At 41.3% G+C, this 27,891-nt stretch overlaps 1 protein-coding gene across 4 annotated transcripts in view; it reads left to right on the top strand.

The window, feature by feature from the left end:
* LOC124036378 (protein phosphatase Slingshot homolog 1-like) overlaps positions 1-27,891 on the top strand; it is a 51,602-nt gene that overhangs the window by 7,997 nt on the left and 15,714 nt on the right. For 2 of the 4 annotated variants that reach the window (XM_046350893.1, XM_046350892.1), the window contains exon 3: positions 27,705-27,805. In XM_046350893.1, coding sequence (XP_046206849.1) covers positions 27,705-27,805 — 101 coding nt within the window. Of the gene's footprint in view, positions 1-19,751; positions 20,196-27,704; positions 27,806-27,891 lie in introns of those variants that run through there. The other 2 variants (XM_046350894.1, XM_046350895.1) reach the window with 2 other exon arrangements.

The raw sequence follows: 27,891 nt of genomic DNA, 5'->3' as shown, positions 1-27,891 counted from the left end.
CACTGAAAACAGGATGCCTGAAAGCTGGTCATAACTTCCTGCTCTACTGTGCCTCAGGACAAAGGGGGAAGAGTGGAAGAGGTCAGCACGTCACCCTTCCTACATAGTGAGGGATGTGGTTCTCTGGCTCCATGGGGTCAATAATCTTGGTAATTAATCACAGGGAGATTTACTGTGTTCTGCCTCCATGCCCTCATGCAGTGAAATCTGATACTGCTGTGAATGTTTTGGGCATTTCCATGGAAACAGCTTATGATTCCAGTTTTTTCACTTTAAAATGTATGCCAAACAAAAATTATTGTATTGAAACTTTAACAAACAATACAACTCTATGCACAAGGACTCTATGCACAATGTACTATACTCTACTTGTCTTTACTGTATTGTACTTACTGTGCGGTACTGTATTGCGCTCTACTTACTGTACTATCCAAACTTGGGAAACATACTGATTTCACATTTGTTTATGAATGTGATAACTCGTAATTTAATGATTACTACAAAAAAATAAACATTTTAACAGAATTACTGCAACTAAATTGGCTACAACGGGAAATCATAATCGTCACAAACCACAGCCGGGTCACCTGCTACTGTCCTCCGTTCCACTGGCATACAGTTAGGTTCAACTGTTTTCTTTGTCTTTGTTGTCCGGTGGTCAAACCAAGAGTGTTACAACAGTTTGAACCACCCCTCCCTCTATGCCTTTCACTCTCACCTTTCCCAGCTCTTACACACCTACCCATGAGCCCCCTCTTTCCATTTACTGATACCAACACACTCACCCAATGAGTACCGACTGACACCGGATGTTGATAAGTAGTTGAAACTTGGTCAGTCCCTCCTGGCCTTGATGTTAACGTCCACAGACGGATCGGACAGGTTCAGATTTGGTCCACATTATGTTATAATTAAGTCTGATTTGATAGAGCAGTCTGACTGAGCAGCAGCAGGCCCTTAATCATTCATTCAAACAGCACTTTCGTGCGTTTTGCCAGCAGTCACTCGCTTTTAGATTTGGAGTAGTTATTCCCCTTGCGCTGCAAGGGAGCGATGGGTAACTATGCTTCTGAGTGTGGCTGTTGTCGATGTGTTCCTGGTTCGAGTCCAGGTCGGGGCGAGGAGGGGAACGGAAGCTATACTGTTAAACTGGCAATACTATAGTGCCTATAAGAACATCCAATAGTTAAAGGTATATGAAATACAAATGGTATAGAGAGAAATAGTCCTATAAATATCAACTACAACCTAAAACCTCTTACCTTGGAATATTGAAGTCTCATGTTAAAAGGAACCACCAACTTTCATATGTTCTCATGTTCTGAGCAAGGAACTTAAATGTTAGCTTTTTTACATGGCACATATTTTACATGGCACACATTTTTACATGGCACATATTACTTTCTTCTCCAACACTTTGTTTTTGCATTATTTAAACCAAATTGAACATGTTTTAATTATTTATTTGAGGCTAAATTGTTTTTATTGATGTTTTATATTAAGTTAAGTGTTAATTCATTACAGATTTTTTTTAAAGTCAGATGAATCAGTATCGGCTTTTTTGGTCCTCCAATAATCGGTATCGTTATCGGCGTTGAAAAATCATAATCGGTCGACCTCTAATGGACATATCTGATATTGGCAGAAAGCTTAAATTCGTGTTAATCTAACTGCACTGTCCAATTTACAGTAGCTATTACAGTGAAAGAATACCATCCTATTGTTTGAGGAGAGTGCACAATTTTGAACATAAAGTTATTCATAAACCAATTAGGTACATTTGGGCAGACTTAATACAACATTTTGAACAGAAATGCAATGGTTCATTGGATCAGTGTAAAACTTAACAAATACACTGCTGCCATCTTGTGGCCAAAATCTAAATTGTGCCTGTGCTGTAATTAATACATTATGGCCTTTCTCTTCCATTTAAAAAATACAAAATGTTTTTTTTCTTTGAATGATCTTTTACCAGATCTACTGTGTTCTCCTACAGTCTTAATATTTCCACAAACTTCAAAGTGTTTCCTTTCAAATGGTACCAAGAATATGCATATCCTTGCTTCAGGGCCTGAGCTACAGGCAGTTAGATTTGGGTATGTCATTTCAGGTGAAAATTTGAAAAAAAGGGGTGGATCCTGAAAGGGTTTTAAAGATACTGCTCATTAACAGTGATTTAAACAAATTTGTGCACAACATTTTTGAGTTAATAATTTCTGGGACCTTTTTTCAGCTCATGAAAATGGGGAACATGTCACTTTTGTTTTTGTTGGCTGGGGTGTTTATGTCAACATTGTTATTATTATTATTTTTCAATGTATTTCTGATAACTAACTATTTCAGACCTGGAAACATGAATAGGCGGCACACTGCATGAGAGATGGAACAATGTTGTGACCAGGGGTTGGAACCTAAATTATTTTCCAATTGTTTCATTCTGTTCTAACCTGAAAAACAAAGTTCTAATTTGGTTCGAACCCAAAAAAAGTAATTATTTATATTGTTCCTTTTTATTAACCTCATTTTTTAAATATTTAGCTTGACATTAAACTACTTCACCAATTAGTGCGGATAGAGCAGCTTGCTATGGAGCGAGCAACCTATAGTTACCCAGTGGTGGAAAAAGTACTCAATTGTCATACTTGACTAAATGTGAAGATCCCTTTTTAATAGAAAATGACTCAAGTCCAGTAAAATACTACTTGATAAAAGTGGTTTTAAATATACTAAAGTATCAAAAGTAAATGGAATTGCTAAATTGTACTTACGTATCAAAGTAAAAGTATAAACTATTTCAAATTCCTTATTAAGCAAACCAAACGGCATATTTTTGTTTGTTTGTTTTCGTGACAGATCGCCAGGTCTTTGCGACAGATCTTTACCTATCATATCAATAAACAATCAACTTATTAATAGCTTTGTATCATCATTCTGAACAGTCGTAACATCCTTGCATCTGCAAAAACCAGAGCCTTATGATTCAGTACTACACAAATGTGTTTAATTTATTTACTAGCTAACTAAATGGTAACACAGGATAAACATACACACTTAATACATTAGAAACAGGTCCCTAGCGGACTGACAACAATATGGCTGTTCGTTACAAAAGCCATGGAGAGTGCGAGGAATGAGAGAGCGGGACAGAGACACTAAACGTTGGTACATTTAGAAACTAATCTCACTTATACTTTCACACGAACCGCCGCCCGCTTGGAGTAATAAATCATGAATGTATTTACTTGAAAATGCCTTGGTTTGCCGTCTTTCTCTAATAAACCAGGTCGCCTTGGAAAGGGAGTTGGGCCTTTTCGCGGCACGCTTGTAAAGCTCTGATTGTCCAAAATGGGTTCCCACCCGTCTTCTACTGTTCTCCTATGCCATTGTCCGGTATCCGGTGACTTGTCATGTGGTTCACAGCGGGGTGATGAAAGTAGTGTACTACAGTGGTTTGAGCAGAGTAGTAGAATGGTCCCACTTTACTAAGGACAGATAATCAGCTGTACCAGTGATTATCTGGGAGGTGACTTATCGTCTCTACCTCATGTTGAGATTGAGTTCAAACCACTTTTTTTCTCTCTGGTCTAATATTTTAATTCTTAATCCATAATTTTATACAGTTTGTTTTAAAATGAGCGGTTCTGTCAGGTTGACACGCTCTCTGACCTCACTCAAGGGGGCGGTTATAGAAACAATTTCCTCTTATAGTTTCTTAAATCACATCCTTTTCTTAATAACTTTTTACGGCTGAAATCCCGCTAACGGGATCAATATGACAACAGCCAGTGAAAGTGCAGGGCGCCAAATTCAAACAACAGAAATCTCATAATTAAAATTCCTCAAACATACAAGTATTTTACACAATTTTAAAGATAAACTTGTTGTTAATCCCACCACAGTGTCCCACCACAGTGTCCCACCACAGTGTCCCAAAAAGGCTTTACGACGAAAGCACACCATCTGATTATGTTAGATCGGTACCTAGTCACAGAAAAACACAGCCATTTTTCCAGCCAAAGAGAGGAGTCACAAAAAGCAGAAATAGATTAAATTAATCACTAACCTTTTGATGACCTTAATCAGATGACACTCATAGGACTTCATGTTACACAATACATGTATGTTTTGTTCGATAAGTTCATATTAATATCCCAAAATCTCAGTGTACATTGGCGTGTTATGTTCAGTAATGTTTTGCTTCTAAAACATCCAGTGATTTTGCAGAGAGCCACGTCAATTTACAGAAATACTCATCATAAACATTGATAAAATATACAAGTGTTATGCATGGAATTATAGATCCTTAATGCAACCGCTGTCAGATTTCAAAAAAACTTTATGGAGAAAGCACACCATGCAATCATCTGAGTACAACGCTCAGAGACCAAAACAAGTCATACAGATACCTGCCATGTTGTGAAGTCAACAGAAGTCAGAAATAGCATTATAAATATTAACTTTGATGATCTTCATCAGAATGCACTTCCAGGAATCCCAGTTACACAATAAATGTTTGTTTTGTTCGATAAAGTCCATTTATGTCCAAATATCTCCCTTTTTGTTTGCGCGTTTAGTTCACAAATCCAAATTCATGAGGCGCGAGCACTAGGTCCAGACGAAAAGTCAAAGTTCCGTTACAGTTCGTAGAAACATGTCAAACAATGTATAGAATCAATCTTTAGGATGTTCACATAAATCTTCAATCATGTTTCAACTGGAGAATTCCTTTGTCTTTAGAAATGCAATGGAACTCAGCTACCTCTCACTGGCACGCGTGAGACTGAGCTCATTAACACTTGAATTATTTTTCATATAGCATGCACAACACCGAGGATGGAAACTTCATACATGTAGTATGTATTCTTTGCAAGTTGCAGTATTTCCTTTTCTAACATTTTTTAATGACATCACAAAATAACAACCAAACCGACATTAGTGTTCTTTTAGGTCGCCTCTGACTATTCCCCACGTTCTATGTTAATATTGTTCCAGTATTCGCATTAGACCGTGTTTGAGTTTCGGAGGGAAAAGTATTTTTAAAACAAAGGCACATTCCTGTGATGAACATTGGAGAGACAGATGCTGAATGTTCTCTCCTTGATTAACAACAGGGTTTACCCCCACCAGTTCCCTCCTTGCCTCCTCTGCGAGTGAAAGGGGCTCTGGTTGATGTTATTTATTTCAAAGTTGATCTGACCTATTTGGATCCTCACAAGGCAGTTATGACACCTGTCAATATGTAACAAATACTTTTGGGTGTCCGGGAAAATGTATGGAGTAAAAAGTACATTATTTTCTTAAGGAATGTAGTGAAGTAAAAGTTATCAAATATAAATAGTAAAGTACATACCCCAAAAAACACCTTAAGTAGCAGTGGTGGGAAAAGTACTCAATTGTTGTGAAGTCACCCAATAAAATACTACTTGAGTAAAAGTCAAAAGTATTTGGTTTTAAATATACTTAAGTGTTAAAAGTAAATGGAATTGCTAAAATGTACTTAATTATCAAAAGTGTAAGTATAAATAATTTCAAATGCCTTATTTTAAGCAAACCAGATGGCACAATTTTATTTTATTTGATTTACGGCTAGCCAAGATCACACTCCAACACTCAGACATAATTTACAAACAAATAATTTGTGTTTAGTGAGTCCGACCGATCAGAGGCAGTAGGGATGAGCAGGGATGTTCTCTTGATAAGTGTGTGAATTGGACCATTTTCCTGTCAATGTAACGAGTACTTTTGGGTGTGAGGGAAAATGTATGGAGTAAAAAGTACATTATTTTCTACAGGAATGTACTGATGTAAAAGTTGGCAAAAATATAAAGTCCAGATACCCTCAAAAAATGACTTAAGTAAAAAATCTTTAAAGTACTACTTAAGTACTTTACACCACTTGTTTTAGCCTAGGCAACCGATTTGTGCATTGGTGTTATTGGCTGCCTAGGCTATAGTTACTTGCATGCGTGATGGACAGACAAGTGTAGGGCGTGAAATGTGACTGAATTTGCGGATGGGGAGACCGCTAGTGGAGGCTTGGTTTGATGCGCTAGGCATTGTTACGGCATTCATTATCAGAGTAAAGCTCACAGAATTATAGCTACAGAGGAGCGGCTTCTATGGAGGAACTTTGAATGTGTTTGAACTTCCGAGAGTTGGCTTAACTTCCACCAGAGCTACTGTAGCTAGCAAGCTTGTGTGTGCAGAGCAGCCCCAGAATTAACACGTCTTACCTTGTTCATTAATAAATCAATGTGAAGCAGAAACTGTAGTGTTAAATTAAATTAATTTATATAGCCCTTCGTACATCAGCTGATATCTCAAAGTGCTGTACAGAAACCCAGCCTAAAACCCCAAACAGCAAGCAATGCAGGTGTTGAAGCACGTTGGCTAGGAAAAACTCCCTAGAAAGGCCAAAACCTAGGAAGAAACCTAGAGAGGAACCAGGCTATGAGGGGTGGCCAGTCCTCTTCTGGCTGTGCCGGGTGGAGATTATAACAGAACATGGCCAAGATGTTCAAATGTTCATAAATGACCAGCATGGTCAAATAATAGGTCTGGGACAAGTAGCACATCCGGTGAACAGGTCAGGATTCCATTACCGCAGGCAGAACAGTTGAAACTGGAACAGCAGCACTGCCAGGTGGACTGGGGACAGCAAGGAGTCATCATGCCAGGTAGTCCTGAGGCATGGTCCTACGGCTCAGGTCCTCCGAGAGAGAGAAAGAAAGAGAGAATTAGAGAGAGCATACTTAAATTCACACAGGACACCGGATAAGACAGGAGAAGTACTCCATTAATAACAAACTGACCCTAGCCCCCGACACAAACTACTGCAGCATAAATACTGGAGGCTGAGACAGGAGGGGTCAGGCGACACGGTGGCCCCATCCGATGATACCCCCGGACAGGGCCAAACAGGAAGGATATAACCCCACCCACTTTGCCAAAGCACAGCCCCCACACCACTAGAGGGATATCTTCAACCACCAACTTACCATCCTGAGACAAGGCCGAGTATAGCCCACAAAGATCTCCCCCACAGCACAACCCAAGGGGGTGCACCAACCCAGACAAGAAGATCACATCATGTGACTCAACCCACTCAAGTGACGCACCCCTCCTAGGGACGACATGAAAGAGCACCAGTTCCTGAGTTAGAGTGAGGGTTTTTTGTGGGACTGAAAAAAATGCCCAGAACTAGTTCCCATGTTTTTAAATTAACAGTACTGTTTCGAAACAGTATATCACTTTCGTTCCTGTTCCTCAAAATGTTTTATTTTTCAGTTCTGTTACCTGAACCATTTGCAACCACTGGTTGTGAGCTTAACTAGATTTTGTACAGTGTGTAAACTACTCAAGGATTTTCTTCTGAGAACGTACTTTCTTCTGGTAATGCAATTTTGGATTTTAGCACTCAGTGATGCACGTCTTCAGGATTGATATCCATGAGATACTATTTAAAACTTCTTGCGACTAGCAAACCCGTATCCGGGAGCGTAATCATAGCCTCAAATGCATTAGCATAACACAAATTTTCCTATTCATGAAAATCGCAAATGAAATGAAATAAATATATTCAAACACAATCTTAGCCTTTTGTTAACAACACTGTCATCTCAGATTTTCCAAAAATGCGTTACAGCCAACGCTAGACAAGCATTTGTGTAAGTTTAGCATGGCATAATGCTATGCTAGGCTCTGCTGGCAGCAGGCAACATAAGAAAAGCAACCAAATGAAATCATTTACCTTTGAAGAACTTCAGATGCTTTCACTCAGGAGACTCCCAGTTAGATAGCAAATATTCATTTTTTCCAAAAATAATATTTTTGAAGGCGAAAAAGCTTCCGTTTGTTCAGCAGTTTTTGCTGAGAAATCGACCGAAAAATACTTCAACTATAACGCCAAACGTTTTTCAAAATTTGCTCGCATCATATTGACAGAAACACGGCAAACGTTGTTTAGATCCATCCTCAAGGTGTTTTTAACATATATATTCGATAATATATCCATCGAGGCAATTGTTTTCTCTTAAGAAGTGATTGAAAAAATGGCTACCTCAGTATTTTATGCGAGATTATCTCCGGGAGACACCATGTAACCACTCGCCAAATATGGTCCCTTACAGCTATTCTCCAATGGAAATGCCTAAAAAGACGTCACAATGCTGTAGACACCTTGGGGAATGCGTGGAAAACGTAAGCTTATTCACAGCCATATAAGGAGTCATTGGCATGAGGCGGTTTTAAAAAATGTGGCACTCACAGACAATATCTTTGCAGTTTTGGAAACGTCAGTGTTTTCTTTCCAAAGCTGTCAATTATATGCATAGTCAAGCATCTTTTTGTGACAAAATATCTTGTTTAAAACGGGAACGTTTTTCATCCAAAAATTAAAATAGCGCCCCTATATCCAACTGGTTAAGGCCTGTCTTGCTTCCAGGTCTCAGTGTTTCAGTATGGGACATTCTACACTACAACATTTTGCAATTTAACTGCCAGATTACATATTCTCTTTAAGGTTCATTCCACCACTTGACTCATGAAAACATTGTACACTGAACAAAAATATAAACACAACATGTAAATTGTTGGTTTCATGAGCAGAAATAAAAGATCCCAGAAATGTTGCATATGCACAAAATGCTAATTTCTCTAAGATTATGTGCACAAATTTGTTTACATACCTGTTACTGAGCATTTCTCCTTTGCCAATATAATCCATTTACCTGACAGGTGTGGCATATCAAGAAGCTGATTAAACAGCATGATCATTACACAGGTGCATTTTAGACGCCGATACCGATTATTGGAGGACCAAAAAAAGCCGATACCAATTAATCGGCCGATTTTGTATTTATTTATTTGAAATGATGACAATTACAACAATACTGAATGAACACTTATTTTATTAACTTAATATAATAAAGCAATAAAATCAATTTAGCCTCAAGTAAATAATGAAACATGTTCAATTTGGTTTCAATAATGCAAAAACAAAGTGTTGGAGAAGAAAGTAAGTGCAATATGTGCTATGTAAGAAAGCTAACGTTTCAGTTCCTTGCTCAGAACATGAGAACATATGAAAGCTGGTGGTTCCTTTTAACATGAGTCTTCAATATTCCCAGGTAAGAAGTTTTAGGTTGTAGTTATTATAGGAATTATAGGACTATTTCCCTCTATACCATTTGTTTTTCATTAACCTTTGACTATTGGATGTTCTTATAGGCACTTTAGTATTGCCAGTGTAACAGTATAGCTTCCGTCCCTCCTCCCTGGGCTCGAACCAGGAACACAATGACAACAGCCACCCTCAAAGCAGCGTTACCCATGCAGAGCAAGGGGAACAACTACGAGAAGGCTCAGAGCGAGTGAGGTTTGAAACGCTATTAGCGCGCGCTAACTAGCTAGCCATTTCACTTCGGTTACACCAGCCTCATCTCGGGAGTTGATGGGCTTGAAGTCATAAACAGCGCAATGCTTGACGCACAATGAAGAGCTGATGGCAAAACGCACGAAAGTTCTGTTTGAATGAATGTTTACGCGCCTGCTTCTGCCTACCACCGCTCAATCATACTTAGATACTTGTATGCTCAGTCAGATTATATGCAACGCATGACACGCTAGATAATATCTAGTAATATCAACCATGTGTAGTTAACTTCTTGACGCAACCCATCCCGTTAGCGGGATAATTGTCATCAACAACCGCTGAATTGCAGAGCGCCACATTTAAAAAATAATACTAAAAATATTTATATTCATGAAATCACAAGTGCAATATAGCAAAACACAGCTTTTTGTTATTCCACCTGTCGTGTCATATTTTGAAAATATGCTTTACAGCGAAAGCAATCCAAGCGTTTGTGTTAGTTTATCGATCACTAGACAAAACATTATAAAGATTATTTTTATATCCAAAATACCTGTTTGTTTGGCGCATTATGTTCAGAAATTCACAGGCTTGAGCGTTCACGACAACGCAGATGAAAATTCCAAATAGTATCCGTAATGTCCACAGAAACATGTCAAACGTTTTTTATAATCCTCAGGTTGTTTTCAAAATATATAATCGATAATATATCAACCGGCACTGTCTCTTTGTCAGTAGGAGAGGGAGAGAAAATGGCTACCCCACTCTGTTGCGCAAGCAAAACTCATGCGAACACCCAGCTATCCACTACGCGATGATATCTTTCTCGCTCATTTTTTAAATTAAAAGCCTGAAACTATGTCTAAAGACTGTTGACACCTCGAGGAAGCGATAGGAAAATGATATCTGGTTGATATCCCTTTTTAATGGAGCGAAGGCAGGCTATGGAACATGGAGCTTTCAAAATAGAGGCTACTTCCTGGTTTGATTTTCCTCAGGTTTTCGCCTGCAATATCAGTTCTATTATACCCACAGACAATATTTTGACAGTTTTGGAAACTTTAGTGTTTTCTATCCCAATCTGTCAATTATATGCATATTCTAGCATATGGGCCTGGCTGGGATCTTTTGACAATTTTTAGGGCCTTCCTCTGACATCGCCTGGTGTAGAGGTCCTGGATGACAGGGAGGTTTGCCCCAGTGATGCACTGGGCCGTACGCACTACCCTCTGAAGTGACTTGCGGTCGGAGACCGAGCAATTGTCGTACCAGGCAGTGATGCAACCGGTCAAGATGCTCTCGATGTTACAGCTGTAGAACCTTTTGAGGATCTCAGGACCCATGCCAAATCTTTTTGGTTTCCTGAGGGGGAATAGGCTTTGTCGTGCCCTCTTTACAACTGTCTTGGTGTGTTTGGACCATTCTAGTTTGTTATTGATGTGGACACCAAGGAACTTGAAGCTCTCAACCTGCTCCATTACAGCTCTGTCGATGAGAATGGGGACATGCTCGGTGCTCCTTTTCCTGTAATCCACAATCATCTCCTTAGTCTTGGTTACGTTGAAGGACAGGTTGTTATTCTGGCACCACCGGCCAGGTCTCTGACCTCCTCTATAGGCGATCTCGTTGTTGTCAGTGATCAGGCCTACCTCTGTCATCGGCAAACTTAATGATGGTGTTGGAGTTGTGCCTGGCCATGCAGTCGTGGGTGAACAGGGAGTACAGGAGGGGACTGCGCACGCACCCCTGGGGAGCTCCAGTGCTGAGGATCAGCGTGGCAGATGTGTTGCTACATACCCTCACCACCTGGGGGCGGCCCATCAGGATGTCCAGGATCCAGTTGCAGAGGGAGGTGTTTAGTCCCAGGTTCCTTAGCTTAGTGATGAGATTTGAGGGTACATTACTATGGTGTTGAACGCTGAGCTGTAGTCAATGAATAGTATTCTCACATAGGTGTTCCTTTTGTCCAGGTGGGAAAGGGCAGTGTGGGGTGCAATAGAGATTGCATCATCTGTGGATCTGTTTGTGTGGTATGCAAGTTTGAGTGGGTCTAGGATGTCTGGGATAATGGTGTTGATGTGAGCCATTACCAGCCTTTCAAAACACTTCATGGCTACGGACTTGAGTCATTTAGGCAGGTTGCCTTTATATTCTTGGGCACAGGGACTATGGTGTTCTGTTTGAAACATGTTGATATTACAGACTCAATCAGGGACATGTTGAAAATGTCAGTGAAGACACCTGCCAGTTGGTCAGCACATGCCCGGAGCACACGCCCTGGTAATCCATCTGGCCCCGCAGCCTTGTGTATGTTGACCTGTTTTTAGGTCTTACTCACGTCGGCTACAGAGAGAGTGATCACACAGTCGTCCGGAACAGCTGATGTTCTCATGCATGCCTCAGTGTTGCTTGCCTCGAAGCGATTTAGCTCGTCTGGTAGGCTCGTGTCACTGGGCAGCTCGCGGCTGTGCTTCCCTTTGTAGTCTGTAATAGTTTGTAAGCCCTACAAATATCGTGAAAAAATACCACCTAATAGAATAATTTGTCAGGAGACCGTAAAACGGCAGCCGTCTCCTCCGGCGCCATCTCTAACATTGGAAGCATGACCGCTTATGGCCTCAACAAAACAAAAGGGGATCCTGTTCCACAATCCTACACAGAAAACAATGACAAAATAATTATATGAAGAGGCTTACTTTTCCAGACAATAATTATGAAAATGTACATAATGCTAAAAATAAATATATACACTACCATTCAAAAGTTTGGGGTCACTTAGAAATGTCCTCGTTTTAAAGAAAAGCAAAAAAAATGTCCATTAAAATAACATCAAATTGATCAGAAATACAGTGTAGGCATTGTTAATGTTGAAAATTACAATTGTAGCTGGAAACGGCTGATTAAAAAAAAATGGAATATCTACATAAGCTTACAGAGGCCCATTATCAGCAACCATCTCTCCTTTGTTCCAATGGCACGTTGTTAGCTAAATCCTTAAAATTTATCATTTTAAAACACTAATTGATCATTAGAAAACCCTTTTGCAATTATGTTAGCCCAGCTGAAAACTGTTGTTCTGATTTAAAGACACAATACAACTGGCCTTCTTTAGATTAGTTGAGTATCTGGAGCATCAGCATTTGTGGTTCGATTATAGGCTCAAAATGTACAGAAACAAATAACTTTCTTCTGAAACTCCTCGGTTTCTTCTTGTTCTGAGAAATGAAGGCTACTCCATGCGAGAAATTGCCAAGAAACTGAAGATTTCGTACAACGCTGTGTACTACTCTCTTCACAGAAAAGCACAAAAGGGCTCTAACCAGAATAGAAAGAGTGGGAGGCCCCGGTGCACAACTGAGCAAGAGGACAAGTACATTTGTGTCTCGTTTAAGAAACAGATGCCTCGCAAGTCCTCAACTGGCAGCTTCATTAAATAGTACTCACAAGACACCAGTTTCAACCTCAACAGTGAAGAGGCAACTCTGGGATCCTGGCCTTCTAGGCAAAGTTGCAAAAGCCATATCTCAGACTGGCCAATAAAATGTAAGATTAAGATGGGCAAAATAACACAGACACTGGACAGAGGACCTCTGCCTAGAAGGCCAGCATCCCGGAGTCGCCTCTTCACTGTTGACATTGAGACTGGTGTTTTACATGTACTATTTAATTAAGCTGCCAGTTGAGGACTTGTGAGGCTTCTGTTTCTTGGCCACAGAGGCAGTGAAGTCTGGAAAAATGGACAGTCTCTTGCCTCTGTCAGTAAGAGTGTTGCTTCTCCAGCTTGGCACATGATCTGGTCTCGGACATGGTGGTAATACTCTCTAATACCCTCGAAGAGCCTTGGGGGATCACCCTCTCTGAGTCTAGCTCGCAGTGACCTATGGGCACAGTCTCTAAGAGGGTGTTTTCTTTGAGGTTAAGCATGTCCTGCAATATTTGAGAAACAAAGTCTGTTGGACGGGGCCCCTCTAGACCTTCAGCAATGCCCTCCAGCCGAATGTTTTGGTGCCGATGACGTCCTTCTTGGATCTCACATTTATCTTTAAACACTTGACTGTGGCTGAAGGGTGGTTATGTTATGTCATCACTGTATGGTAGTGCCCTGTGTAGCCGCTGTTGCCTGTAGTGTGTCTACAGATTTCAGTTTTTCCTTAATTAAGGACACTTCTGATCGGAGAGTTCTGGAGAGGTTGTCAAATTTGTCATACAGTGGCTTGCGAAAGTATTCACCCCCTTGTCGTTTTTCCTATTTTGTTGCCTTACAACCTGGAATTTAAAATATATTTTTTGGTGGTTTGTATCATTTAATTTACACAACATGCCTTCCACTTTGAAGATGCAAAATAATTTATTTTGTGAAACAAACAAGAGATAAGTCAAAAAAACTACTTGAACGTGCATAACTATTCACCCCCCCCCCCACTGGGATCTTTGCCCAAGGCAAAACTGCTCCAGCTCCTTTAAGTTAGATGGGTTCCGCTGGCGTACAGCAATATTTGTCATACCATAGATTCTCAATTTGATTGAGGTCTGGGCGTTGACTAGGCCATTCCAAGACATTTAAATGTTCCCCTAAAACCACTCGAGTGCTGTTTTAGCAGTATGCTTAGGGTCATTGTCTTGCTGGAAGGTTAACCTCCGACCCAGTCTCAAATCTCTGGAAGACTGAAACAGGTTTCCCTCAAGAATTTCCCTGTATTTAGCTCCATCCTTCAATTCTGACCAGTTTCCCAGTCCCTGCTGAGGAATAATATAATATAATGCCATTTAGCAGACGCTTTTATCCAAAGCGACTTAGTCATGTGTGCATACATTCTACGTATTGGTGGTCCCGGGGATCGAACCCACTACCCTGGCGTTACAAGCGCCATGCTCTACCAACTGAGCTACAGAAGGACCCCAGGGACTGCTGATGTTCTCGGGGTGATGTGAGTTGTTGGGTTTGCGCCAGACATAGCTTCTTCCTTGATGGCCAAAAATATATATTTTAGTCTCATCTGAACAGAGTACCTTCTTCCATATGTTTAGGGAGTCTCCCACGTGCCTTTTGGCAAACACCAAACGTGTTTGCTTATTTCTTTTCTTTAAGCAATGGCTTTTTTATGGCCACTTTTCCGTAAAGCCTAGCTCTGTGGCGTGTACGGCTTAAAGTGGTAATATGGACAGATACTCCAGTTTCCGCTGTGGAGCTTTGCAGATCCTTCAGGGTTATCTTTGGTCTCTTTGTTGCCCCTCTGATTAATGCCCTCTTTGCCTGGTCCGTGAGTTTTGGTGGGCGGCCCTCTCTTGGCAGGTTTGTTGTGGTCTCATATTCTTTCCATTTTTTAAAATAATGGATTTAATGGTGCTCCGTTGGATGTTCAAAGTTTCTGATATTTTTTTATAACCCATCTCTGATCTGTACTGCTCCACAACTTTGTCCCTGACCTGTTTGGAAAGCTCCTCGGTCTTCGTGGTGCCCGTTCCTTAGTGGTGTTGCAGACTCTGGGGCCTTTCAGAACAGGTGTGTGTATGTATACACTGCTCAAAAAAATAAAGGGAACACATCCTAGATCTGAATGAATGAAATATTCTTATTAAATACTTTTCTCTTTACATAGTTGATTGTGCTGACAAGAAAATCACACAAAAAGTATCAATGGAAAGCAAATGTATCAACCTATGGAGGTCTGGATTTGGAGTCACACTCAAAATTAAAGTGGAAAACCACACTACAGGCTGATCCAACTTTGATGTAATGTCCTTTAAACAAGTCAAAATGAGGCTCAGTAGTGTGTGTGGCCTCCACGTGCCTGTATGACCTCTCTACAATGCCTGGGCATGCTCCTGATGAAGTGGCGGATGGTCTCCTGAGGGATCTCCTTCCAGACCTGGACTAAAGCATCCGCCAACACCTGGACAGTCTGTGGTGCAATGGAGCGGATGGAGCGAGACATGATGTCCCAGATGTGCAATTGGATTCAGGTCTGGGGAACGGGAGGGCCAGTCCATAGCATCAATGCCTTCCTCTTGCAGGAACTGCTGACACACTTCAGCCACGTGAGGTCTAGCATTGTCTTGCATTAGGAGGAGCCCAGGGCCTACCGATACCAGCATATGGTCTCACAAAGGGTCTGAGGATCTCATCTCGGTACCTAATGGCAGTCAAGCAGGTGTGAACCTGCTTTCGTCTGTGAAGAGCACAGGGCGCCAGTGGCGAATTTGCCAATCTTGGTGTTCTCTGGCAAATGCCAAACGTCCTGCACGGTGTTGGGCTGTAAGCACAACCCCCACCTGTGGACGTCGGGGCCCTCATACCACCCTCATGGAGTCTGTTTCTGACTGTTTGAGCAAACGCATGCACATTTGTGGCCTGCTGGAGGTCATTTTTCAGGGTGCTGGCAGTGCTCCTCCTGCTCCTCCATGCACAAAGGCGGAGGTAGCGGTCCTGCTGCTGGGTTGTTGCCCTCCTACGGCCTCCTCCACGTCTCCTGATGTACTGGCCTGTCTCCTGGTAGCGCCTCAATGCTCTGGACACTACGCTGACAGACACAGCAAACCTTCTTGCCACAGCTCGCATTGATGTCCCATCCTGGATGAGCTGCACTACCTGAGCCACTTGTGTGGGTTGTAGACTCCATCTCATGCTACCACTAGAGTGAAAGCACCGCCAGCATTCAAAAGTGACCAAAACATCAGCCAGGAAGCATAGGAACTGAGAAGTGGTCTGTGGTCACCACCTGCAGAACCACTCCTTTATTGGGGGTGTCTTGCTAATTGCCTATAATTTCCACCTGTTGTCTATTCCATTTGCACAACAGCATGTGAAATTTATTGTCAATCGGTGTTGCTTCCTAAGTGGACAGTTTGATTTTACAGAAGTGTGATTGACTTGGAGTTACATTGTGTTGTTTAAGTGTTCCCTTTATTTTTTTGAGCAGTGTATATACTGAGATCATGTGACACTTAGATTGCACACAGGTGGACTTTATTTAACTAATTATGTGACTTCTCAAGGTAATTGGTTGCACCAGATCTTATTTAGGGGCTTCATAGCAAAGCGGGTGAATACATATGCACACACCACATTTCTGTTTTTAAATTCTTCTTTTTTTAACAAGTTAATTTTTTCACTTCACCAATTTGGACTATTTTGTGTATATCCATTACATGAAATCCAAATAAAAATCCATATAAATTGCAGGTTGTAATGCAACAAAATAGGAAAAAACGCCAAGGGGGATGAATACTTTTGCAAGGCAATGTAGGTCTCTTTTGAGTCAATCCAAAGCATCTGTGAACTTCCTCAAACTCCAACCTTATGCAATAGCTAGCCAGCCCTGAGAAGAGGCTTTTCTTCCATTGTGCTGGTGGGTGCAGAGAGCCCTGGGCCAATGAATAACCCGCGTAGCGACTCCCCCTCTGGAGAGTCTCTGTGTGGAGAGTCCCCTTCAGAGTAATCCATTACACCATGCAAACACCTGATGATTCAGAGGATAAGATTACTGGCAGGCTGTGCTTGGTTCAGACCGGTCCAAGTGATCTATCTGGCTGCAAGAGTAATTCTGTTAATGCCCAGTCACATGGACTAGGCCTCCCTCTGCTACCAAAGCTGACCTCACTAGGTTAATCCACTGTTCCTGGCAATATTGATCACATATAGTTTAGAAGTTTTCCACCTAGAGATCAGTTGACTTGCTAGTAGCCTGTTGTTTAGGTATCACAGAGCTCTTTCTGTTGATAAGGAGATGGTGTTATCTGTGTCCTAGACAAAGGCAGGAGTTCTATGTCAGCAAATCCTCTCAAATTAGTTGAATGACGTGTGTGTGTTTAGAGAAAATAGGAGTGACTTGACATAAATCTGAAGACTATTATTTATCTAATTACCTAACTGTTTAATTGTTACCCAATTTAAATTAATCGTGTAAGAATTCAATCATTATGATCTGGGGCACCATGAGCTGTTCTTTTAAAGAGTTAAACTCAAAGGTCTTTACCTTTCACATCTATAAACAGTTAACTTATTAATCATAAAATTGTATCATATCATCTTTCTGAACAGTCAACCTCATTGCATCTGCAAAAACTCAAGCCTTCAATACCACACATTGGTTTAATTATTTATTTTCTAGCTAATCAAATGCTAACACAGTAAACATACACACTTAATACGTTAAAAACAGGTCCCTAGCGTAATGACACAACATGCCTGCTTGTTACAAAAGAGATGGCGGGGTGGCAGAGAGGGACAGAGACATTTAACATTGGTACATTTAGAAACTACTTTCACTTACATTAATCATATACAGTGGGGAGAACAAGTATTTGATACACTGCCGATTTTGCAGGTTTTCCTACTTACAAAGCATGTAGAGGTCTGTCATTTTTATCATAGGTACACTTCATACAATGTGATTTTCTGGATTTTTGTTTTGGATTCCGTCTCTCACAGTTGAAGTGTACCTATTATAAAAATTACAGACCTCTACATGCTTTGTAAGTAGGAAAACCTGCAAAATCGGCATAGTATCAAATACTTGTTCTCCCCACACTGTAATTTGCACACAAACCGCCTCCACCTGAGTAAGAAATCATGAATGTATTTACGTGACATTTCTGGGGTCGCAGTGTATCTCTCTCGGAACGAGGCTGCCTTGGAAAAGGGTTTGGGCCTTTTCGCGGCACGCTTATAAGGCTCTGATTGTCCAAACGGGTTCTTTGAAGATATGCTAGTTAGCCGTGTCGATGGTTCCCAGTGGGGTCATGAGAGTACCGTAATACGATGGTTTGAACAGAGTAGTAGAATGGTCTCACTTAAATTCGCTTTTCAAGATACTTTACCAGGGACAGCTAATCAGCCTTACCAGTGATGGTCTTAGAGGTGAGTTTATCGTCTCTACCTCGTGTTGAGATTCAACGTTCAGACCACTTTAAACGTGCAGTTGCAGCTTAACGCTTTGCTGGTCTAGAATGTTCATTTCTTAACCAAACATTTTATACAGTTTATTCGAAAGGGATGGTTCCGTCAGGCTGACACGCTCTCTGACTGCACTCAGGGGTGTGACTTGTCAATTGTACAAAGTTATGTACCCAAATCACATCCCTCTCTTAACAAAAAAACTCAATTTTTCATATTACATGTACATCACATAGGATGGAAACTTTGTACATGTAGTGGGTATACTTTTCAAGTTACAGTATTTCCTTTATAGCATTTTTAATCACAAAATAACAAACAATATAACATTAGTGTTCTCTAGATCGCCTCTGACCATACCCCACGTTCTATGTCAGGAACATTGTGCCAGTATTCGCTTTTGAACGTGTTAGAGTTTCGGCGGGAAAAAGTATCTTGAAGCAAAGGACATTCCTTTGGTGAATATTGGAGAGGTAGACCTAAATCTTCTCCACTTGATTTACAACAGGACGTGAGCTGTTAATCCCTCTAGTCACTTTCTCCTCCCTTCCGTTGGTGAGTGGGGGTCTGAGTGAAGTTATTCATTGCAAAACTGATCTATTTGGATTCACGTGGACAGTCATGACTTGAGTCTACTTCACACAATAACATGGACCTAATACCTACTCAACTCTTTCTAATGTTCTCCCTTCCTAACCCGGCCCAGACACACACATTACCATATGTGACACGAGTGTGGAGTGACTGACAGTAACACTGGTCTGTGTGGGACAGATGGAAGTGGAAGTGAGGGACAGGCAGCAGTGGCCAGTCTTAAAGGAGAGAGATGGGCTGATCCCTCCCTTGAGGTTAATGAGATTTGGGCAGAGCTATGTGCCAGGCTCACTGCCCTCCCTGTCCATGCTTGGCCCATGTGAGGAGCTCCCTGGCAGCGCTGCCTGGGAGTCAGTTGACTTGTTGGGTGGCATGCAGCCTCTGGCCCCTGCTAGCTAAGGAGATCAAGACATCCATTCTGAATTGTTGGCCGAAGTCCCTCTGTTTCCTTTTGTCTTTTGAAATTGAACAAGTAGCTTTGCTGGTCCCAGAGAAGGGAAGAAAGAAAGCCATTCTCTGAAGTCTTGGAGAGCAGTTTTCTGTTGGACAGCAGTATAAGATCCTGATTAGGACCTTATTTTCCCCTGCTGAAGTGGAAACCTGTTGTTGCTCTGCAGCTGAGAACTAGGACATATACATTGTTTGGTTGACTTCTTACAATTGATTCAGGATGGAAAATGATTTCATGCTGGGGAAGAACTCATGCTGAGAAAAGAAGGTCCAGCATCTGAAATCCTCTGGATTCGTAACACTTCCGGCTATACAGTGTCTGTGAGTTTGTGCGTGAGAGAGGGGGAGGAGGTTGAATTGTGTGTGAGTCCCTGGGGGAGGGGAGGTAGGACACAGCCCTCTGCCTCAAGCTGCGGTTGGACACTGCGCTGCAGCAAGTCCTCTCAGGCAGGAGCACTCGGACTTTGCTTTTCTTCACTGCTTTACTCAAACACAGAGGGACTGGGGGAAAAGTAGGCTATAGATAAATGGAGAGGGAAGGAGGTGTGCCACTACAGCGCAGCAGAAGGCAGCTGCCTACCTACATCACACAGATAAGACCGGGCTAAGTAACTGTCAGTCTGTCACCCAGGGATTGGGTCAGGACCTGAAGAACTCTCTCTTTCTTTACTCCGACTCTTGGATCGAAAGAAGAGGGCTGTAGACGTGTCAGGGAAGAGGCTAGATTTCTCTCTGGCTGGTCAACAGAATGCATCTGGTGTTGGAGTCCTCTCAGGAGGCTGCACTGGAGATGCTGCCCTATTTTGTGGAGAACGCCGTGCTGACCCAGACCGAGATATGCCGCATGTGAGTTTAGTAGAGTGCTGCAAAGTTCTCTCATAGGTAAATGGAGTGTGTGATCTACAAGAATAGAAATGCTGTTAGTTTCCTAATTTAGCATGTGTGGTTCTTAGACAGTAGTGTGCTCAGTGCTGCTCAGTTGTGTAAAATGGGAGGATGTGTATAACAGATAATACTCAGTGGTGTACAAATGCAATAGGAGGGTTCCTGGAATGTTATTGTGTACTATGTCCTTTTTGGAACAATACCTGCAAACTTTTTCCTGTGTAAAATGTCCTAGCCTAGCTACTGGCTTGACATTTCCATAGCTCAACAGAAGAGTAATCATGTGTCCGATCCAGTGTTAATTTCGTTAACAGAAATGGAGTAAAATATTCATCAAACACCTATTTTTCAGTGGCAATTTACGAGACTGTAACTGACTAAATTGACCTAGAAAAAAAACTATCTAAACCAAAGTGCTATTTCATTTCAATTGACCAAGATGAGCCAAAATGATCTCTGTGGCTTAAATCTGACTAAGTGGACTGGACAATAATTTTTGGAGACATTGAGAGTTTTTCAGTGACGAGCACAATTAATATTAGCAGCACAGATGCGCAGCGCAGTTCCGTTCAGCAGTGGGAAGGATGCGTCACACCCGGAAAACACAGCCTACATCAACTGGTGAGCTGTAGGGAGCAAGTGATGAGTGTAGGTAGACAGGTTCTGCTCCGGCTCAGATTATACACACCGTGCAGATGACACTCTTGCATCACATAGCTAATCAGACACCACCAACCTTCTAGGTCCTACACAAGGACATTTGGTGGCACAGAAAGAAGGGAAAAGGGATAGAAGACAATTTATTGACTAAATTCCTCTTGCCACTACGCTTTATCTGACTGGGTAAATAACTTCTTTTTTTTTCTTTCTTTAAAAAAAAGTTGGTGTGACTTAGACTTGAACACATGGACCAGGACTTGAGCACTGGAACTCAGACTTAAGCCATAGGGACTTGTGACTTGACCATTGGTGACTTGGACTTGAGCACAGGAGACATGGGACTCGAGGTTTAGTGACTCGACTACATCATTGTGCGAAACAGTCATAAGCCCCCATTCTACTTTTGGACATCAATGTGGCTCTGGCGACTGTGGAACGTTCATAACAGTGGCAATGACTGGACTGTGTGATGGAGGTGTGCAACCCATACTACTTTGCCAATAGCCTACTTTGTGACACCATCTTGTGATTGTTCTCTCGCTCTCTCTGCACTTGTCTGGCTGTTTTGTATGTAATGTATCTATGTATGCTGAATTTGGAATTTACATTTACATGTTTTATTTAACTAGGCAGATCATTCTTATATAATGTAATATTATTATTTTATCTTTCATATTTCTGCTGTTGGGAAGAGAATAGGATGTTATCCAGAAAATGTTGGTAGGACAAGGCTATGTATGTTTTGTGCACATGGAAGATTTTATGTTTATAAGTTAATGAGGCAATACAAATGTGAATTGACTAAAATGAAAGGGCTTTTAGTTGACTAAAATGTCCCACTGTTTTAGTCATTTTGACACTAACTAGACAATCATTATTCAAATGACAAAAATTGACTAAATGTGAGAGCACTCAAAAAAATAGTAGCCTAAATAAACACGGGTCCGATCAAGTTCATGCACATTACAAGCCTGATACTAATAGTAGTCATACATTTGAGATTGTATGAATTCTGCTCATTCAGAATCAAAGCCTGTCTTTCCTATCCTAGAAGAATAGGTACTCCAAGGGATCATTGAGGCTATTTGGCAAGTCTCTTTGTCACTGTCTTTGTTTGCTGTGATAACAGATATATTTTTAGCCCTGGTTTTAGTGGAGAAGCTGATAGCAGGGTGCCGGAGGCTCGGAGACACCAGGGCAGAGGCTAGTTAATTAGACTGTCTGAGTGTGGTTTATGGTGGTGGACGTAGGGCTGGTAATTTACATGACAGGAGAGAAAGATTCACGCTCAACACATCCTCCGGTTTCTCACTGTGGTTTCTCACTGTGTTTTATGAGTGCAGCCTATTTCAATTGATCATACAGTAGTGTTCAGCATTTGGAAAGTATTCAGACCCCTTTTCCCACATTTTGTTACGTTACAGCCTTATTCAAAAATGGATCAAATTAACATGTTTTCCTAATCAATCTACACACAATACCCCATAATGACAAAGCGAAAACAGTTTTCTAGACTTTATTTTGAAAATGTATTAAAAATAGAAACCAAAACCTTATTTACATAGTCTGAATAATTATTTGGTATTTTATTAGGATCCCCATTAGCTGTTGCAAAAGCAGCAGCTACTCTTCCTGGGTCCACACCAAACATGAAACATAATACAGAACATCAATAGACAAGAACAGCTCAAGGACAGAACTACATAGACTTTGCTATGAGACTCAAAATTGAGCTCAGGTGCATCCTGTTTCCATTGATCATCCTTGAAGTTTCAACAACTTGGAGTCCACCTGTGGTAAAGACATGATTTGGAAAAGAACATACCTGTCTATATAAGGTCCCACAGTTGACAGTGCATGTCAGAACAAAAACCAAGCCATGAGGCCGAAGGAATTGTCCGTAGGGCTCCGAGACAGGATTGTGTCGAGGCACAGATCTGATGAAGGGTACCAAAACATTTCTGCAGCGTTGAAGGTCCACAAGAACCAAGTGAAACACAATCTTAAATGGAAGATGGTCAGAGAGGTGACCAAGAACCCGATGGTCACGAACAGAGTAGCTCTAGAGTTCCTCTGTGGAGATGGGAGAACCTTCCAGAAGGATAACAATCTCTGCAGCACCACCAATCAGGCCTTTATGGTAGAGTGGACAGACGGAAGCCACTTCTCAGTAAAAGGCACATGACAACCCGCTTGGAGTATGCCAAAAGTCACCTAAAGGACTCGGACTATGAGAAACAAGATTATGTGGTATGATGAAACCAAGATTGAACTCTTTGGTCCGAATGCCAAGCGTCACGACTGAATGAAACCTGGCACCATCCCTACGGTGTAGCAAGGTGATGGCAGAATCATGCTATGGGGATGTTTTTCAGCAGTATGGACTGGGAGTCTAGTCAGGATCAAGGGAAAGATGAACGGAGCAAAGTACAGAGAGATCCTTGATGAAAACCTGCCCCATAGCACTCAGGACCTCAGACTGGATTTACCTTCCAACTGGACAACAACCCTAAGCACACAACCAAAACAATGCAGGAGTGGCTTCAAGACAAGTCTCTGAATGTCATTGAGTTGCCCAGCCAGAGCCCTGACTTGAACCAGATTGAACATCTCTGGAGAGACATGAAAAAACCTGTGCAGTGACGCTCCTCATCCGACCTGACAGAGCTTGAGAAGATCTACAGAGAACAATGGGAGAAATTCCCCAAATACAGGTGTGCCAAGCTTGTAGCGTCATACCCAAGAAGACTCGAGGCTGTACTCGCTGCCAAAGGTACGTCAACAAAGTTCTGAGTAAAGGGTCTGAATACTTATGTAAATGTTTATTTCAGTTTTTATATTGAGTACATTTGCAAGTAATTCTTAACCTGTTTTTGCTTTGTCATTATGGGGTATTGTGTGCAGATTGAGGGAAAAAACAATTGAATCCATTTTAGAATAAGGCTATAACGTAACTAAATGTGGGAAAAGTCCAGGTCTGAATACTTTACGACTGCACTGTACTGTTACTTATGTCCTCTGATGGCTGACCTCTGCCAAAATAAAATGAATCAAAGTGATTAAATAGAAGTTCTTAGTCTCACTAAAATCAGCCATATAGTCATTTCAAAACGAGACCATTTTCTTTTAAGCAGAGTCATTTATACCATAAGGACCCCTTACTCATGTCCTCATTACAACTCGTGCAAGACCACTCACGGTCAGTAAAGTTATTTACTTTTGATAGATTTAAACAAATAATATTGGAATCACCCTGATCACAACCATAAACTATCAACTCTACCTGCTTTATAGATAGCTGATTTTGCTTTGTCATTATGGGGTATTGTGTGTAAATTGAGTCATTTTTTCCCTTCATTTTAGAATAAGGCTGTATGTAATGTAACAAAATGTGGAAAAAGTCAAGGGTTCTCTATACTTTCCGAATATAATGTATGTGTACTATCTAATAGAGAATAGGAGAATTACTTTAATTTAGTTTTTTAGTAAGAGCGAAATACTGTAGTTTTACAATGATATAGGGTTAATAGAATATCCTGCCGAGATATCACAGGTTATGCTGAAGAAGGCTCAAAGTGATAGGCTAGATGGTTGAGGTATAAAAGTGTTTGAGGATTCTCTAGCACATACAGAGAGTCCTAAAGTTTGAAGGAGGTGCTCCATCTCCTATAGATTTAGCTAGCTGCAGCTCTACCTCATATTCATCATTCCCTGACAGGAGCGCCTCCACAGCCTAATAAATCTCAAAACAGCAAGCCATGACACCCACCATCTCAGGTATATTTTCTGTAGAAACGGATAAGATTAGAATTCATGCAACATTATTTTGTTGAAATATAGTTTGATCTCTGAGAAACTAAGCTAATTTATTGCATCCAAATTGTCCATTTTAATTGATCAAATTTAGAACAATGAGTAAGACATGAGGAAACCAAAGAAATGTCCAAAAGCCACACACGGACCCCCCCATACCCCCACGCTAATCCTACCACAAGAACAAGTATATAGTTTCAGTTTTCCATGTCTAATAAGTAGTATGGAGCTGCAACTCTGAGTTTTGTTTCTTCATCCTATGTAATGTATTCCCAGTGGTTTTTCTTTTTCTTCCTTTTTTCCTTCCCGTTAGGATGGGATATAAACCTATCAAAGTCTGACTAGTTTCTCTGAACAGGGGGGGAAAAAACACTCCCAAATTCACTGGGAATACATTACATAGGATGAAGAAATTATACTCTGAGCCGCAGCTGCTCCGTACTACTTGTCAGACATAGAGAACTGATACTATATACTCGTTGTTAGGGTGGAATTGGCATGGGGTGTGGGTGATTCGTGACCATGTGTTGGAATTGTCATGTCTAACTCATTGTTCGATAAAAGTTTGGTCCAAATCGGATGTTAGGTACTATATTTATTTAATATTATATGAATCCTATAAATGGCCTATATGGGTGCAATCAATTACATTTAATTCCTCAGAGATCTAATATATTTCAAAAAAATGTTGCAGGAATGCTATCTGTTTCTAACAACCAAAAATGATTTCAGAACAATCTGTGATGATGGGTGTCAACCCTCTTTCTTGTGCATTTTGAGGTGGAACGACCCAATGGGTAGGAGAGAAGCCAAAGTGAAACAAAAGCGCTTGTGATCAGCGGCTGGCCACTCCTATGTGCCCGTCACTGTGGAACGCTGTCTCTGTGGTGGGGTTGGGTGGCACAAAGCAGAGCCTGTTCCGGCCTTATCATATGCTTGGGCAAGGTCTCCTCCTCCTAGCCTGGAAACAGGAAGTCCAGTCAGGGACAGACAATCAGGGAGGGGGGTGGTGGAATGACTCTGGGATGGTTCTTGACCCTTACTGGGCTGAAATATGTGATTTCTGAATGTTTAGTTTTAAGTCAGACTTTTGCCATCGGTTGCTCGGAGGACGTTATTGTCTTACCTGAAATACTAATATATCGGTAGACATTTAACATGTGCCTATTCCATAGGCTCTGGTGTTGTCTAGTTTTCCGGTTTGTTTTTGTTCCTGTCACTCTCATCACGCCTGTACTTTCCAATGACGTGCCTGTTTGCTAGACTGCACATACAGGGTACATCGGGAATATGTTCCACCCTCCTGTCAGGTGGATTTAAGAGCCTGGAGAGATACTTATTCTGTAAGCACAGTGAAAGAGAATAATTGGCACAAGCATAGAAAACAGCTTCAGCCCTCACTTTGTTTTCCACCACCACCTTGCCATATTAGTTATGTCACCTGCAGAATGCACAGGAACTCAATGAGAGAATGGACATAATATCCTAGACAGGTGAGACTTGTAAATGCCGTGTGTAGCTCAGAGGAATGCATTACAAACTACTGCAGCTAATTATTCAGTCTGTTTAGCATTTGTCTGGGCCGGCAGAGACCTGACAGATCCCATCAGGATGCAGCAGCTTATGCAGGCCAGGGGGAAGGCCAGATAAGCATTCAGGATCAAAACTTGATTCATAGCTTCTGTAAGTTGAGGCTCCGGCTTCCTCTTAAAACCTCTTTGGGGTCGGTGTCCCGCTAGCGTTCCACTACGACAATATCCGGTGAAATTGCAGAACACAAAAATCGTAATATTAAATATAAAAAATTACAAGTTTTTTTACATCGTTTAAAAGCTTAACTTCTTGTTAATCCAACTGCGTTGTCAGATTTCCAAAAAGGCTTTACAGCGAAAGCATACCATGCGATTATCTGAGGACAGCACCCCAAATCAAAATACTTTTTCAAACCAGCACAGGTGTCACAAAATCCCAAATAGCGATGAAATAAATCACTTCCCTTTTGAAGATCTTCCTCTGTTTGCAAGCCCAAGGGTCCCAGCTACACAATGAATGGTTATTCTGTTCGATAAAGTCCCTCTTTATATCCAAAAAAGTCCTTTTGGTTGGCGCCATAGATTTCATTAATCAACTCGTTCAACATGCATACAAACTAATCCAAAAGGTTACCGGTAAAGTTCATCCAAACAAGTCAATCCTCAGTTAATCCTCAGGTACTCTAATATCTAAAATAACGATACAATTTAATACGGAGAATAGTATGTTCAATTGGGAAGATAAATAACGAAGAGCGCGCACCTCATTCACACGCGCAACAAGGCTACTTTTCTAATGAGGGACTCCTTGGAAAAACTACAACTACTTGTTTGTTTTTCAAAACATTCACCTGAAACCCTTTCTAAAGACTGTTGACATCTAGTGGAAGCCATAAGAACTACAATCTGGGAGGAATTATTTTGAATATCTCATAGGCTTGCATTGAAATGGCCTGTGACCTAAAAAAAATTTTTAAAAATCTGTGTGGATTCTCCTCTGGTTTTCGCCTGCCATATCAGTTCTGTTATTCTCACAGACATTATTTTAACAGTTTTAGTTTATAGTGTTCTATGCAATGCTACCAATTATATGCATAACCTAGCTTCTGGGCCTGAGTAACAGGCAGTTTACTTTGGGAACATCAGTCATCTGGAATTCAGGATATTGCCCCCTCTCCTTAAAAAAGTGAAGAGGTTAAACTTGGCTTACTGCTGAACTTTTACAATTGGGTTTAGTGGCTGAAATACTGGGTGCTTGTCTGGACCTCCTGACCTGAAGCCCTATATTAAACACTTTTCTTGTCTGTCTGGTCCCAGGTATGACTTATCTTCACTTTCTCTGTAACATGGCGCTCTTGAAGGTGTAAGGATTATGTTATAGAACTGGAACAGTTTGACTCGCATGTCAGTGTTGAACTGTTGAGTGACCATATGGCTCAGTCTGCCCACATTGTTGCATGATCCAGTTTCTAACGGCTCTCTCCATCTGTTGTTTTTCTAGCCTGAGCGAGAGCTTCTTCATGGTGAAGGGTGCTGCCCTCTTCCTGCAACAGGGCAGCAGTCCTCAGGGCCAGAAAGCACATCCCCACCACAAACATGCAGGTGAGTACCTACCACCCTTCCACAGGACAGGACCACATGGGCTGCCATGCAAAGTGGCTAAATTGTCTCAAGACTCAGACTTTGAA

The sequence above is a fragment of the Oncorhynchus gorbuscha genome, linkage group LG05 (genome assembly GCF_021184085.1).
Source record: "Oncorhynchus gorbuscha isolate QuinsamMale2020 ecotype Even-year linkage group LG05, OgorEven_v1.0, whole genome shotgun sequence".
In the NCBI taxonomy this organism is placed as follows: Eukaryota; Metazoa; Chordata; class Actinopteri; order Salmoniformes; family Salmonidae; genus Oncorhynchus; species Oncorhynchus gorbuscha.
The sequence above is the reverse complement of the archived record's forward strand: the minus strand, read 5'-3'. Positions and strand labels throughout refer to the sequence as shown.